This window comes from Mizuhopecten yessoensis, unplaced genomic scaffold, assembly GCF_002113885.1.
Source record: "Mizuhopecten yessoensis strain PY_sf001 unplaced genomic scaffold, ASM211388v2 scaffold4033, whole genome shotgun sequence".
Taxonomy (NCBI): Eukaryota; Metazoa; Mollusca; class Bivalvia; order Pectinida; family Pectinidae; genus Mizuhopecten; species Mizuhopecten yessoensis.
Window position 1 is genome coordinate 607,911 of NW_018405342.1, and position 17,165 is coordinate 625,075.

Here is a 17,165-nt window from a genome sequence, read left to right on the forward strand (position 1 = left end):
ATGCAAAAATATAGACAAAATGGGACATATATGTGATTTTGGAAAAAAACCACTCTGTACTTGTTTATAAAATCAATGGCGAAGATATCTGCCTGGCGACCATCTTGTATTATTGATCAGTCTAAAATGAAAACAAGCACAAAAACAGACCAAGAAAAACCATCTGAAATTTGAGAAAAAAATGTTTACGGAAGAACGACTAACCATAGACGATATGATTACGCACCATCTAATGAGGGTGGGCAACAATTCAACGACTGCTTTTGAAAATGTCTAGTTCCCGACCTACGGGAGTTTCTATTAATTGACTAACAGTTCCTTAAAATCGGTCAGATAGAAACAAACTAAAACAGAGTGGATACGAAAAATATTTTACTTGTTTTTCTTCACATACCATTATCAAATGTCAAACACATAAATATAGAAATGATTAATACCCAAATATCAAGGTATGATATGTCTGCGAATGTATGAATTGATAGAATCAATCATATTAGATACGTTGTTCTTACAAAATGTTCATCAATTTTATCACATTTGTATAAATGTTCCTTGGCCAACGTCCAATGTTCAAACACTTCTTATATAGGTTTCTAAAGAATCGCATCTAAAAAGACAACCAGCGGTTCTTAACTTGTGTTCTTAATAATCAGTGGTTCTTAACTTATGTTCTAAGTATCGATCGACATCTTGTGAGATACGAAAAAGTGCATTGCATTATCACTTATTGTTTGTTTTGTTAGTATTGTTTTTTCATTAACAGGGACCATATTCCTCTTCTATCCGCGGCTTTTGTTACAATTATGAAAAGTAGTCAGAGCTCTTTTGCATCTACGTGAGTTTGGTTTGTATCGCACTACTAAATTGTTGGTGTGTTGATGTCGTTGTGACGGGATTATTCACAAGTTGGAGCTTGCAATTTCAGGAAAATCACTATTTTACTCGCTTACTGCTCTAAGTCGTCCGCCGCGTTGCGTTTCCCCCATGAATTAAAGCCACTCCATTTTGAACGTTTCCCCCATGTAGCCAAGTTCGACCAAGGGTTCCGTTTCCCCCATGAATTGAAGCCACTCCAATTTGATCGCTTTCCCCACGATGCCATACTACTCCACTTCCGCTTGATGGCCTCTAGTTGATCAGCTGTTAGCGCTTCTGCACGCTTTCCCCATGCACTAAGTTGGTTCCACTTTCGTTTTGGCAACAGATCATCGGAGACATTTTCATCATCACGTTTTCCCCACGATGCGTAACCAGTCCATTTTCGTTTATCTACGTCTTCAAGTCCTGCATCTGTTAATTCGTCTGTAGGATCACGTTTTCCCCACGTCCCCATGTCTTTCCATCCACGTTTGTCGCCCTCATTGTATAGTAATGCTTGTTCCGGTGTTATTTCCGAATCGATGTCGTCTTTGCCAGTTTCGTCAATTGCAGACGGATCGATGGATCGCTTACCCCACGACTGAAGACGAGCCCAGCGCCGTTTACCCCATGGGGAAAGATTAACCAATACTCTTTTACCCCATGAATTGAACTTTTGCCAGCCTCTTTTCGCTACTTCAGACTCATCCGCTGGGGAGGCATTTAGTGTGTTTATAAATTTTGATAAGGCTTCCTCTTTAGAGTCACTATTTAAAACGCCACGCTTCTCTCGACTGGCGTCCACGGCACCGGTTGTCTTGTCGATTCCATCTAGTGACTTTGCCATGCAGTAGGCGGTCTTCAGTACAAGCAGTGTAAGACAGAGCAATCTGGTGATGGACATTTGAAACTTCATGTTGTGTGTCAATGGAGCGTGTACGTCTGCAAAATATAACAAAGGGTCATACTTAATAAAAGTCTTTATAAACAAACTCTGTTATCCTAAAGAATTAGAAGCAGAAGATAATCGTACAATGACAAGACAGAGAAAGCGGAATTTAATCATTATTTGTTTGCTTAGGCTAAGCAGACCATTGGTACCAACAACCATGTCTATGACTGTAGAGAAAAAAATCAAAAAAATCACAAACATCAAAAATGACAAAATGCTTAAGATGTGAATATAAATATTATTTCAAACACTTTATTCTGTTAAAGAACCTTACATCATGAAATAAGTAAAAGCAGTTGTCACAAGAAATGATTAGAAAGCTATTTTATGTGTTTTGCTTAAAATATGTATCATAGACCTGTTCTATATTGCTACTTGTGACCAAGACAATTTCAACAGTGACTACATTATCACATACGAAACAGTCAGGTATATCTTTGACCCTTTATAAATCCACGAATACCTTGCGCGTTCCAACTCCACTCCTATTTATATAATGATGCTATTTAGTGTTAAATGTTGGACGCTCAAAACTTTCCTCTGCAATACGCAAAGACGGAATATCTGTGTCGTGGTGCTTAATGATCAGTAGAGGAACATAAGGAATAATATGGATTTCAATATCAGAGCTATCCGACTCCGATTCTTCAAGTAGTTTTGACAAAAAGAATACCATATACAGGAATTTATGAAGTTTTGTTTGCCTGTAGTTATTAAATTGGAATCGAGGACCCACTCTTGCAGTGGAATTTCCAGATTTAATTTTAGTTAAAGAGCAAATTGAAAAACAAACTATTGTCAAAAAGCGTGGCTTCAACAGCTTTCACACAAATACTTTAAACGTGAAATCCCACAAAATATCAAAGGAGAAACCAAGCGCGGATCTATTAATGTAAGACCATGCTAAAAGCATCCAGCACAGTACTTCACCCGATCACGTTATACTGACAACGGAGGTTGCGTGAGAAAAAACATTCAGGATAATCAAGACATTTCTGTAAAGTTAATTCCCCGATATAAGATTTTATATCTTGTAATTTCATTCTATATATACCGTCAATAGCTTATAACTGGAGAGGAAATGCGTATGTTCTTCGAGGGCATCTGAATACGCTTGCTTTAAATTGATAACAATGAAAAATGAGATATAATTTGGTCTCTTTTGAGTATTTTAAACGTTGTTAGAAAAGAAAAAACTTTGCTGAGCGTACCCACTTTAGTAGCTTCTTACAAATCTTGCGTTGAGTTACAACAGATTTTATTCTCTTCGCAATCACCACCTACAGGAATTGGCCGGTTACTGATGAACCCTCACATGATAAGTATTGATACATATTGAAATTTAGATGTTTGCAGTAGGACGTGATGTACATATAATGATGATTATCCTCATCGCGTCCCCTAGAACTCGTATACAAGAGCTGTAATGAACGTTACTTCAACGCAAATTAACGAGGAGACCAAATGATTCAAGTCAGTCTAAGTAAATTCCTGTGAATAGGTACATTTAGAAAAATAATTATGGCTTTGTGATACCACGCTCTTCGCAGGTTCGGGGAACGAGTGGAACTGCTATATCCTACTGGGTTTCCGTTAGTGTCTCTTGTAAGGGATCATTAAAGAAACCAAAATCAGCTGCACCCATCGCACCACTTGGGATCTATTTCTTTACTTCTCTCTTGCTTTCCTACTCTGTCCTTGCAGTGGCATCCTCTAAATAAGACCCTGGTTGTTGCGGGGAAAGTAAACCCCCAACAAACAAATAATAGTACGCAGTATTGATTAATAGAATCTTCCCCGACCTTGAGGGTGTGATAGGGAAATCTCCAACACGAGAAATGATGTCTTTTGGTTGTCTAACCCGAGGCTCTGCCGAGGGTTAGACAACCAAAAAATCACCCCAAGGGTTGGAGATTTCTCTGTTACATCCTCAAGATAGGGGATGATTTTTTCCCCCCATCCTATTAATTCAGTCACAACTCAACCGATAGTAGTCTGACATGTTTGTTATTAAAAATACATGTGGGGTATGCATATCGTCATTCACTTTTGATGACGTCACAATTACCGATGACGCATTTTAATGACGTCACAATCGGCACGAGGCTATCTCCCCCTAGGGGATGACAAGCTGATCTTTCCCGGCCAATACAGGAGACACACCTGTGAAGGGTGGGGAAATAGTACATCACCTCCTCTAATGGATTTGACACAAACATCAAAATGTTTGACCGAGGACATCAAAAACTAACACGAAGTACCTTCACTGGTGCTAACATTGGCACCAGTGAAGGTACTTCGTGTAACTAAACGTAATTACATTTACGATATGATTAATTCGACTGACTTTGGTGTTGTAGAAGGTCGCGTTCAATAAATCTAATTATTAACATTTTTTTTTGATGATTAATGGATCAGGTATAGAGCACGTGTACATACATCTACTCTTCTAGGACATTGCGTACGTATAGCACACGAAATTTGTAACAGGTATCGATTATGAACACATACCATCTCGACTAATGTTTCTTATACAAACCTATTGACCTCGTTTACTCGCGAAAGTAATTTTGTTTTAGATAACTTAACTGTGTTCCCTATACACTGAATTATACATAGTATTTAACGGAAAAGGGTTTATTTTTGTTTTGTTTTTAGAAGATAAAAATGAAAAAAATGAAAAAAATGACATATGAAATGCATCAGGGCCGAGTTATTCAACTGGTCATTAGCTTAATCATGATTTAACGGCATTTTCAACCTCTAATAATCTAGTCAATATGTCAGGTAAAACTCGTAATTTTGCAATTATTTTGTGTTATTCTTCTTAAATATTTACTGCAGTTTTAACTCAAATAATGGTTGTATTTCATATACGCACAAAATAATGCCGCTAATCACTGAATAAGCTTATCATCTTTCCAACACCTTGGCCTCGAATCTCAACATCTTTAAATATTTCTAAGCTTACTAACAACGATTTGTTTCTTGGTGCCTTGCTTTGCTTTACCTCACATATGGCTTTAGCGTTGAACGTTTGCCCGAGTGGAGTAGGCAATGGTGTTAGTCCCCAGGCGAGACTTACCAAAGTCCTTCAAAATGGTAGTTACTCTTTCCAGCTAAACTTTCATTATTTCGGGTAATTGCAACGACAGATTTACCCATTGCCAGTGTAACGTGACCGGGTAGAATGCTGTGCATGGTGCCTTCGGTAGGTATTTTAGTGAGATAGCACTATAAAGTTGGCATCAGATCCGAGCTATCACAAGGAGGCAAATGCATCCAACGTACCCTGCTACCGGCACGTATACACACAAATGCACGCATACACTGCACACAATGACTTTAGCCGTCAATAGGACGTTTAACAAAATAAATCCAAAACCGAATCGAACCAATCACATTGTTCTACCTTGTCAGCATTTGACAGAATGAAATTTGAAAACATTACACCTTCTCATTACAAGTATTTTGGAAGTATGTAATAAGTACGGAAACGTAATATTGCCCAATCTTTGACCAGACAGACCATCGTAATGACATCTGACGCGTATCGGCAGTCCTTCCGTGTAAATATCAACAGGTATAGTAAATAGTATTTTTATGCAGCTACTCTTTCTATGATTTCTTATTTAATTTACACCGGGGAATTCTCTGCTTCTTCCCTGATTGTTTGCTAATCATAGAAGACACTGACTAATTTAACCTATACTATATATATAGTATATATATAAATATATCCACAAAACTTGCTGCCAGTGCCAATTCTGGCAGTTACTCGAATATTTAGAATAAAGAGATTTCATTTCAACAATTTTTATTGCAAAACACATGCAAAGGGATAGGGCACCAGGCAAAGCCTATATAAGCCTTCTCCTTACAACTTCGGTATGGTATATATACAGTCATTAAAATCATCAAACAAGTATATAAACAATTCATATAGTATGTCTCCATGTCCCGTCCGTACATGGTGTAGTTATGATTAAACAAATCTTTAAGTGTTGATAATGTACTCTGCTATACATTGTAGTACACATGCATTGGTTTCTTCATCACATTTATGACATCCATGAAGTAACGTGCTTATATTAAAATGGTCATGGGTTATATTTTGGTTAATCAGCTGATTTATAAGTGTCAATCGAGAATGGTTGAATAGAGGACAGATACAAAAATAATGATCCGCAGTTTCAAGAAAAAGGTCAGAGTTCAAATTGCTGGCTTCATTACTAAGTTGACACAAAATTATATTTATATTTCGACTGACATCATTTGCAAACGTTTTTGTTGAAGCCGAGACAGTTTCATTATTTTTGAAGAGCAGAGCTTTAAATTGTGATAGAGAGTTTACATTGGATAAATCAAAACTAAGAGCGAATGAGGTGAATTCCCTAAGTGTACTGGGAAAATAGCTACTATAATAGCTTACTGTTCTACATATTGGAGTGTTGAAATATCTAGTCGTCCTTAATGGATATCCTTCATTTTCATTGTGATATATAAATGGTTGCACTATATCTTTCAGATGTTGCGGAGGCATGCCATGAAGTATCTTAAACATTAATGTTAGTTTGTGTTTTTGTCGTCTATCTGAGAGAGATTCCCAGAAAAGTTCTTTATATAATTTATGATGAGAGGTACCTCTGCGCAATCCTGTTATGACTCTAGCAGCTTCTAAATGAACAGACTCAAGCAGTTGCTTAGACTATTCCGTGCAATTGTCCCACAAGACGTCTGAATAATCGAATAAAGGCAAAATATGTGTTTTATATATCTTTAAAAGAGTTTTCCTTGAGACTCGTTTTTTAAGTGATTTTAATATATTTACCATTTTAAACGCTTTTTCATATATATAATTTACATGATGAATCCATTTACCATCTTCAGATAAAATAACACCTAGATGTTTGTGAGTAGCAAGGGATTGAACTGGGCTATTGTTAAAAAATATATCTGGATGTAGCGTGTCTCCTTTCCTAGTAAACTTCATTGATACAGTTTTTGAAGGGTTGAAATTCATATCCCACTTTTTACCCCAAGTACTAATATTTGAAAGAGTTCCTGAAATTTTATTAGCTATTTCAATATTGTTATTTTCAATAATTTCACTTAAGGATGTATTATCAGCAAACAATTGTATGTCACTAATTACAATATCGGCTATATCATTAATATATAAAAGAAATAAAAAGGGACCTAAAACAGATCCCTGTGGACCTCCAGCGTTTACAGAATTATAAGTTGAGAAAATGCCCTCGGTTAAAACACGTTGTTTTCTATATGACAAGTAATTTTTAAACCAACTTAGCAAGTTTCCTTTAATACCACAGGATTCTAGTTTGTATAATAACCCTTCATGCCACACTCTATCGAAGGCTTTACTTATGTCACAGAATACAGATGCCTTTAACTTGGAGACTGGTTCACAAGCATAACGTTTAAACAATCCATTTTGTCATTTTATGAAAGAATAGCGTACGAAACAACACCTTTAAATTGTTATCGATACAGGGTGCCAGAATGAATTACACTGCACCATTCAACTCTTTTCTCCTTCTTGGCTTCTTGGACTTATTGACGATGCTAGGAGCAAAACAATGTTGAAACAATAGAGTAGATGCACACAATGAAATGAATTTAAAAAATGAGAGGAGTACTGGTTAATTGATGAGTAAAGTATGTATAGCTGTTTGGTGATTAAAAAATGGTTTCAATACAATTTTTTTCCGTTACAAAGCTAGTACATGCTAATAGGATTTCTAAAATAATTAAAAGGGTATTTTGCAGTTCCCTTCTTCAGATATAACAGGCGGATTAACACGCAGGCCGTAAGAGAATGACTGCTTTGCGTTGTCTTAATTGTCGGTGAAATTGAAGAGACTATTAAACGGTTACGGTATGATATTTAATTGAAGTCGCAATGGATATTTAATTGGAATCTATGTCATTTCTAGGGTTGAAAACCAACATTAATTGCACGGTAACTGAACATTGGAATCCAAATTATGCTTAGAAGAAAATCGAACCTGTGTCATTAATTCAACTTAAACAATAGTTTTCGAAAGAAAATAGATTGGTACATGTCAACCCAAATTTGCGTTGGTGTCGAATAACGTGTAGAAGCGAAATTTGTAAATCAATGTGTCCGTAAAAAAGCTCTTTCCTCAAGAGTTACTGTATGATCGAAATTTCCAAACATCGAAATCGAAATGGCATACTTCTATTGGCATAACATTTCATGTAATTGTTCATGTAATTGTTCGTGTAATTGCAATACCGCAAACACTAGCCTAGGCCACCCACGATGTAATACCATTCATAAGGAAGCTTCCTTATGATCTTTAATACCAAAGATCCATCCAAAATGACGAAATGGTCATACGGGGCATCAAACGTTATTTGGCTATCTGCGTCGACATACTGAATTTTTAAATCAGCGCGTCTTATTTCGTATTTCTATAATTGTTGTTCTTTGTTTATTATTGTTTTGCACAACCTTGCATAGTCGGTACATTAAACAATGTTTGAAAATCGGTGTATTTAATCACAGTTTATTTGACTGTAAATGGCAAGTCTTAAGCATGACGTTAAGGTTGATCTTAATTTCGTGCTTAATGTAGGTATGGTATACGCGCAGTCACCATAGGACATTTTTCCTTGCGATACGCCCTACTTGTTGCACATTAACTCGTATTAGGTTAAATTACAAACATCTTATTTATTACTTCAGATTGTAATGATGCCAATTTGATCGAAAAAGAAATTTCTTGGAAAATATAGAACAAAATTAAGATTAAGTTACATATCTTCTTTGTGTAGGTTAAGTGCTGCTTAAGCAGCATTGCGTGCTGTTTTGCGTCATGACCGGGTATACAAATTAAGATCAGGTTGCAGAACATTAAAATATGTTTATACCATTCTGTATGAGAATATTCCTAAAGAACATATTTCTCTCGATATAAGAAAGTGTATGTGAACAAGACGACACAGAAAAATGAAAAATATATACATATATGTAATACATTGTAAACAAGCAGGGAAAATATTAAATGTCTTTCAAAAAACAAAGTGAACAGCAGAAACTATGGCAAGTCTTCTGAAGACTGTTCTATCATGAACAATATGAATGATATCCGAAATAGCACTATACAAGTCGGCATCAGAACCGCGCTATCACAAAGAGGCGAATACACCAACATAAAATCGGCATCAGAACCGCGCTATCACAATGAGGCTAATACGCCAACATACGCTGCCACACACACACACGAAAGTACGCAATACACAAGATACATTGAGGAACGTCCTTAAATGATCTGGACGTTAAACAAAATAAAACCGAACCAAACATATGTGTCAACATACTGCAGACGTGTCCAAATACCAAATATAGTGACATCTACCATAAATAAGTATTTTTACAGTATGCTATTTCACGACAAAACACACAAGTTTACACTTGGAACAGAAAGTCGATACGGAAAACAGCAACAGGAACCAAACAGATACAAAGTCATGAAATGTGAAAACACTACTACAAAACCGAAGAAAATAGTTGGGATATTTAGATTAACGTCCACCAGGTACAGTAGATAATAAGCTGTGAGGAACAACACCCGGATAATATATGATGATGGATATTTAACTACGTTGATTTAGCTCGTCATACTTTGTGGGTGTATGTCGATCATAATGCGTTGATATATAAATCCTACATCATTATAGGTAGGTAAATTAAAAGTATTGTTGTCTTGAGTAAATAATTTCCATTTCGTTTTCCTATTTTGTAATAGTGTCCGAAATATTTTGAATAAATGAGGAACTATGAGAAAAATTGTGGTTTACCGGTGCTTTCCAGATTTTTAAAATGCTTTTGTTGATTTGAATTTTACCCATTTGATGATTCGTGTTGGCGAAAGAGTGACTAACTTCGATTGATTAGAGTTTAAAACGTTTTTTTTTTTTTTTTTATCTTGGTGTGTAATATTTATCTATAGTCAATACCACCAAAACTAGTAATCGTTTTTGTACATATCATCCTCAATAAGTCAAAATTGCTTAAAATTGATAAAACAAAACGGAGAGCACAACAACCGCGCTAAATAATACACATGAGTCGATTTTCACGTGCTTTCGGATGCATACAAGGAAATATGAAGACGTGCTTACTAACACTTACAACTTACATGGGTTGCGCATAGGAAAACGCACATGCCCTCACGAAGGAATCCGGGGTTCGAATTCCCGATGTGTAAAGGTATGAGGTCAACTTCGAATCGTGCCAAAAAGAGTGATTATTATAAATTGCGATATCTTGTTTCATAATTGTTGTAAATTAAATAAAAATGATACTTTATATAAATACATACAATAAGTGCTAAATCGCCCTTATAGACACATACAACATTTCTATGACTTAATTACACTCTTGCAGGTACAAGTCATGCTTCAGTTGCTGTTACAGATATACAATGTGTTTACGTCAATCAGTCATACATACGAATTAGTCTGAAAAACAATTTGATATTCAGACTCACTTGTAAATGTCAATCTTCGTAACGTTTCCCCACATAACTTGAGGACCTCTGTCTCAAAAAGGGATGTGGCTGTGTCTCAGAATACATTTTACAGTAAACAGTGGTTTCAAGACCATCTCACCGTTCAATTCAACAGTTAAAACGTAATCAATAGTCTTCACGAGGTGTCTGCTTATCCCATTAACGACTCATTACTCTGTTTTAAGTCGGGCCATTCCCGAACAATGGCTATTGAGATAAATTGTTATCAACAGTTATATAGAAGTGAGAATAATAACTAGCATTACTATCGGAGTGTCTTCATTAATGTCACCAACAACCACCGCTTACAGAATTGATAGGGTCTGCTATTTTGAGCGGTTGAAATAATTGCTACAAAAAATATGGTAAATTGAATTTTACAAGTTTTGAAAATACAAAAATAATGTTGTTGACAGCTGCACGTTTACATAAGGCTGCTTGTGCTAAATGTCGCGAGATGGTCTAAACAATTATAAATGCTCATGTCGTCACTGCTAAAGACCTGTTGAGTTTAAATCTAATGAAGGTTCTAACTATCCTAAGTGACTACACAACTTCATAATTGGATCTATCTTAATGGAACCTCTTAATACGTCAATTACCAGAATAATGACAAACACATATTTTTTCTTGGCTAAAAAATAATATGAAACTTCTGAAATCGTCATAGTGTGTTAGCGACAATCTCTTAGGCTAATAACATTTTCATTTCCGTTTCCTGATGAGCCAATACAATTTTTGCATTTTAATTTGGCCGAAACTGCATGAAATGGAATAGGAAGTATAATTGGTAAACTTTATTTCCATCTAATTATCAAACACAATTAAGCATGCTGAGTAATCTCCTATCGGCATTTTAGAAAATAATTTTAAAATTAGATATATTTATCAGATTAACGCGTTAACATTCCTCAGTTGTTAGATAGTAGGACGCTTAACCAAGCCCAACATAATCTTGATATCGAGCAGTTTCTAAAATTCTTAATTATTCGAGAACAAAAAACCGTAAAATATATATAGCGACCCGCGTACCAATAACAACAACAATAAACCATTAGGCAGATATCAAATGCACTGGACTAGTATTTCCCAATTAACTAATAGATTGATGTGCGTGCTTTATCAATATCTATTACAAATGTATTCAGCTCCATAGTGTCTTCTCATCAACAAAGCACTTTTGTCGAGTAGAATATAGGGTTTAACGGACCTAAGAAAGATATATAAATCGAGACGAAGTGGAGGTTAATATAACTTTTTCTGGTCCATAAAACAACACTTTCACCGAAATGATCGTGAATTTTATAATGAAACAAAATGGAACGCTTAAAATCAGCAGGAAATCTATTGCTTTTGGCCGGGAACTTGTGACGTTACAATTAAAGTAACGTCACAAAATTTCTAAAAATTGTAGCATCGAGTTGTGGCTTATCACCAAACTCAACGTGATTATGATTCAAGCCATAGGGATGATGATGAAGGGAAAACTAGCGTCATCCAAAATCATATTCTATCTATAACATTAATTATTCTGTGACTTGACCCGAAATCTGCTATGCTCTCCTTGATCATTCATATCAACTTTGGGACATTTGGTGGCTTATTTAACATTATCAGCAGTATTAATGTACTGACCGACACACACAAGGATTTTTGTGAACTGGGCTTCCAAGGGGTTCAATTTTTAAAATGATTTTCGGATCGAAACTTTTCAAATAATTTTTCTACTCAGTGTAGGTTAATTTAAAAAAAATCGTCTGTAATCTTAATTTCCTAACCTCACAAGTACGTCTTGATGACACAATGGGCTCGGACAGAGTCTGAAGTATTTGATCTTGCAAGCTAAATATTTTAACCTCTAGATGTCGAAGCAGCAAGCTATTATTTCTGTCAATTTTTTTTTTTAAACATGGAAAAGAGCACATTCTTCTATTGTATCTGGTATCATCTAATTTAAGAACCTTGTACAACAAAAATAGCATATTTAAATATAAGCTTATGTGCAAACTGAAGAGCAAAACGCCGAGAGGAACCCGTCCTTGCTGATATTTCCGAAAGGAACGTCTACGATACGAAGGTTGGTTGGTTGCACAGGGTTTAATGTCGTATCAACAGCTAATAATGCTATTTAAGGACATTCCTCATAGTGTGTTGTATGAGTGCTGGACGAAGCATGTTAATGAATACGTCCTCCTGTGATAGCGCAGATCTAATGCCAATTTATAGTGCTATCTCACTGAAATACCATTCCAAAGACACCCAGCACAGCGCTACGCCCGGTCACATTACACGGAAAACGGGTGAACCACCTATCGAAATTACCCTTAAAAGATTAACGTTAGCAAGGAGTAACTACCATAATTGAAGACTTTATTTTGTCCCGGCATTGAAACAGAACCGACTGCCTTCCTCACCTAGGCGAACGTTCAACAAGACCAACAACAAACCTTTTACAGTGCGCAAAAATTTGATAAAACTTTATGATGGTATATAAACTTATTTTTTATTTCTAACAATTATGAAACAATTTATTTTAATAGTGCGCAGGGGGGCTTCATATGTGAGGGAACTGGAGTACCCACCTGGTCGGGCAGGCGACAAACTACATTTTCACGTCCGATCGGGGAACCGGATCCTAGACGACTGGTGAAAGGCGAGTGCGTTATTCGCTGCGCAACCCGACCATCAAACATTACACTCAACACCACCGAGAGTTATTATGATGTAGGAAATTAGAGAAATTTGATTCAGTTAATTAGTTGTTACGCATTTATTTACAGCCAAATTAGCTTTAATAAAAATGTTTGGGGAGCAATAACAAACATTCATAGAACTCAATGGACGTGTATTATGTGTATGGATAAGCTTTCTTGAAGTATTCTAACTAATGCTATGCTTTCCTTACAAAGACATTTCTTTTAAGTATGGCTATTCTTAGTAAAGTATGGTTACTCCTTACCTACTCTTACTTTAGTATTGCTATTTTACCGCAATGTTAAGCACTAACTGTATTATCGCATTTTAAATCCCTACACTCCAGAAAGTAGATAAAAGGCTTCGAGACCTATTTTATTGGGTTGTACACAGGGAAGTGTATCCTGGGTGCCATAACACGTTATTTTTATCAATCTTGTTTAATGTGACTTGGCACAAGGCGAGTAGCGCCCCTGTTTTATACATCTAAAGTACCCTTGTTTCATACATCTAAAGTACCCTTGTTTTAATGTTGGAACCAAAAAAAGACCTTTAAGATGCAGTAGAACCGAACGCTTAACAACTGAAGATTGCAATCGCAAAACGAATTATCATATATTGAATTGTTTCCCGTTAAATACTTTATATATTGTACGAATAGTACAGAATACATTTGTTTTTCACAAGTGGAAGCCTGATTTGAAATATTAACAAAGCCGTTTATAACAATCAACAGGAAAACACCTAAATCCTCATTTTATGCATACAAATGACACATTACTTAATAAAAGAAATACAGGAATTTGTAGCATCAAATTTGACGTCCAAATCTTATGACGTCACGCGTGGCAACAATACTGCACGTCAATTCGTATAAACTACTCAACACAATTCTACCTTTTAATGCTATTGTCTGATTAATTTACAAAAATATAAGCAATTATATAATTGAGTCAATGTTGCAAAGATGTAAAAAAAATTGCCACCAAGTCTACAATCGCTTCATCGGCAGCTAACATAAAACATGCGTCTTTAAATTCATTGAATTGTTATATATGAAGTTTCGTTCTGAGTTGTGGATATCAAACGTGCAGATATATTATTCTTCTTTTAAATCATTTGCAAACTGAATAATGAACGTATACGTAATTAAAACTAGAGACTTTCTTCTCTCTCCGTTAAGACATTATTGCATATTCAAAAACAAGATGAATTAACATCTTAAAACAATAGGTGTAAGAAATGAAAGCTGTGACCCATGCTTAGTAGCTGCCACTGCAGCTCCGCAAATCAGTACTAACATATCATTAAATTCAGTTTTATTTACAATGATATACTTTAAAAAAATCCACTGGTTAGATTTTGTCGAAAAAAGTCGATATCTACTTTGAAAAACCGTCTGAAGATTATTGTTCGTTGTAAAAAGTGTTAGGTCATAAGCCAATCGAAACATGATACGTTAACAATAAGATTAGAGTTTTGAAATAATTTCATTATTGTGGTTCTTCCTCTTGCGTTTCGTTTTATGCAAAACTTAATAACTTTGTCTTATTTTGTTTTATATTATCGAAGATGACTATGAAACACGCCTACCTGTTACTTACTATACTGATAGCACGCTGTTCTTGTTTAAGACATTTTACAACATCATAAGGTGAACAAAAATCTGTCAGCTTTTTTCAGAAAAAGAATAGTTTTATAAATGCACATTTCAAAAGCTATTAAAAAGTATCTCTATTGCATAGGCATCTTAAATGTGTCTCTCGTACCTATTGTTCACCCGCTTATACATATTTTAAATTATCTTTTATGCTTACCTTAAAGTTGGCTTCTGTATCAAAGGCGCACTTGATTTTACTTGTACAAAGTATACGTCTTTACCGAAATTCTTTGCCTTTGTGACCAGAACATATGCTCCAACAGTATTAACAGTCCGTTATGTTCTGATAAGAAGTTGAGAGTACCAATGTCCTTTATACAGAGTCAACTGCAGCAGTAGGCGTTTCATCGCCAATATCGCCATATGCCTTCATTCCTAACCGACCAATCAGAAAGCTGCATGACTTCAATTCAGATAGCCAATATTCGTAGATAAGGAATATATAGTTGTGTAGATTAACTACGCATGTCGGGTGATCTCCTACCCTAGCTAATGATTATTATCGATGAAAAGAAAACACTGAATCGATAGGGAAATTACAAGTGGGTAATTACCGCGGAGACTTTAATAATACATTGTTACCATCACGTAAGGACATAGTTAGTGTTGAGAGTTAAACATACGTTAGAGTGGGTGCGACATTACTCGATACATCTATCTCAGGTGTTAGGTAGAGTATAGTATAAACAAGTATCACTTGGTTTTACATTTTTGGTATTTATAATGAAGATTTCCTCCTAGCTTGTGCAGTTCATACGCTTGTGTCAATATATGAGTAGAGTTCAACTTTAATAGGAATAAATACAAAACAAAGTGTTATAAAAAATGTGTGACAATATATATATATATTGTATAAAGAGAAAATCTTAACAACGAGTCTTTAGTACTTTCATCTCTTCTAGGAGATTCGTCAGACTATATATATATACTTAGCTCATTATTTATTTGAAAATAGTCCGAACTTCTCTGGTTTTTTTTTAAACTTGCGTGATTAAAGGGATTTCATGTACCTTTCTTTCTATTTTAACAGTAATTTAAACCAATCTCTGTGTTTGTTTGAGTGTATTTCATAGTTGCATACTGTTATCTATTTCCAAATTTGATAAATATGATCACACATGTCTTACTCCATTTTTCTGCATTGTTTCCCTTTTTTCAAGAACCACTTGAGTTAAAAAAAATCTTGCTACAGCAAACAATAACGGTAGTAATCTTATCCATAGCATCAGACATGTTTTTATGGGTTAAATATGCCTTATTCTTTCAGGAAAAGAATTGTTAGTTTGGCATTTTCTGTCGTGCGCATGTATTAAAATTAGTTTGCCTACAGAGAAAGGGGATAATGTAGTTTGTTCTCTTGGAGATAAGTTCCTGCAGGTAGGGCGTAAGAATTGTACCTGCTGCCCCATTGCATGATCGTAAGAGGCGACTAAATTTGGTTTCTTATCTTTTCTCTATCTAAACAACTTTCTTCTTCCTAATGTCTCCCTTAACAATGCCTCACGTTTGGCCTTTAGTTGAGCGTTCACCCCTTTGAGGAAGGCTTTGGGTTCTGTCCCCAGGCCGAGACATACCAGAGTCTGTATAAATGGTAGTTTCTGCTCCTGCTTAACCCTCAGGAATTTAGGAGTGGGACGACTAGTTCGCCCGTTGTCAGTTTCATGTGACCGGGTGGGGTGTCCTGCTGGGTGTCGTCGGCAGTATGTTTCAGTGAGGTAGCACTATAAAGTCGGCATCAGTTCCGCGCTATCACAAGGATACAAAACACAAACATATCGCAGCCTCCCAAAACACACACGCATACGCATCTTGCACACAGTTGAGGCCGTCCTTAAATGCCTAAGCTTCTTTTTCTGTTGATGGGCCGGTAAGAATCCAATAATAATAATGATGATAATAAAAACTGTGTTTGGTGCCTTCGGCATGGTATTTCAGTGCGATAGCACTATCAAGTCGGCATCAGATCCGCGCTATTACAAGGAGACCATTAACCCAACCTATCCTGCCTCCAGCAGACATATACACATGCGGGATGCAATAACACTTACAAACATGCAGAGCCCCACAAAGGTTGCCTTTTACGATAATGCCTTCTGTATTACACTGTTTTTGGGCCGACTGCTGAATCGGTTTTGGTTACCTCCCTACCTTTCCATAGGGGGCATTGGAAAATCCAAGAATAGACTTTCTGTATCTCGCTGCACGTGTATCGTTAACATCGACCATTGTGGGTGCCTTTCGCAGAAATGGAGTTTTTTTCCGTGCTTGGGATCTTTTTCGTTTTTCCTATCTTTCCTGTCTGCTTTGTGTCTCTGGCAGTATCTCCCTCAGGCATCCATTATGTTCCGACCATGGCTGTTGTGATGTTAAACTCCAAACAAACAAACAAACAATCCTCTTGCAATAGTGCATTGTGATATACGCCTACATGTAAGAAAGA

The 17,165-nt window shown here is 36.0% G+C and overlaps 1 protein-coding gene across 1 annotated transcript; it reads right to left on the minus strand.

The window, feature by feature from the left end:
• Positions 1-352: 352 nt before the first annotated feature.
• LOC110448396 (prothoracicostatic peptide-like) lies at positions 353-14,997 on the minus strand. The gene is made up of 2 exons (XM_021494613.1): positions 14,883-14,997; positions 353-1,800 (listed from the first exon to the last, which is right to left on the minus strand). Exon 2 carries the CDS (start codon positions 1,772-1,774, stop codon positions 947-949), a length of 828 nt encoding a protein of 275 aa, XP_021350288.1. The 5' UTR covers positions 1,775-1,800; positions 14,883-14,997; the 3' UTR covers positions 353-946.
• Positions 14,998-17,165: the final 2,168 nt, after the last annotated feature.

Coding starts and splice junctions, on each gene's coding strand:
- LOC110448396 (XM_021494613.1), bottom strand. CDS start 1,774: ATGAAGTTTCAAATGTCCATCACCAGATTGCTCTGTCTTACACTGCTT.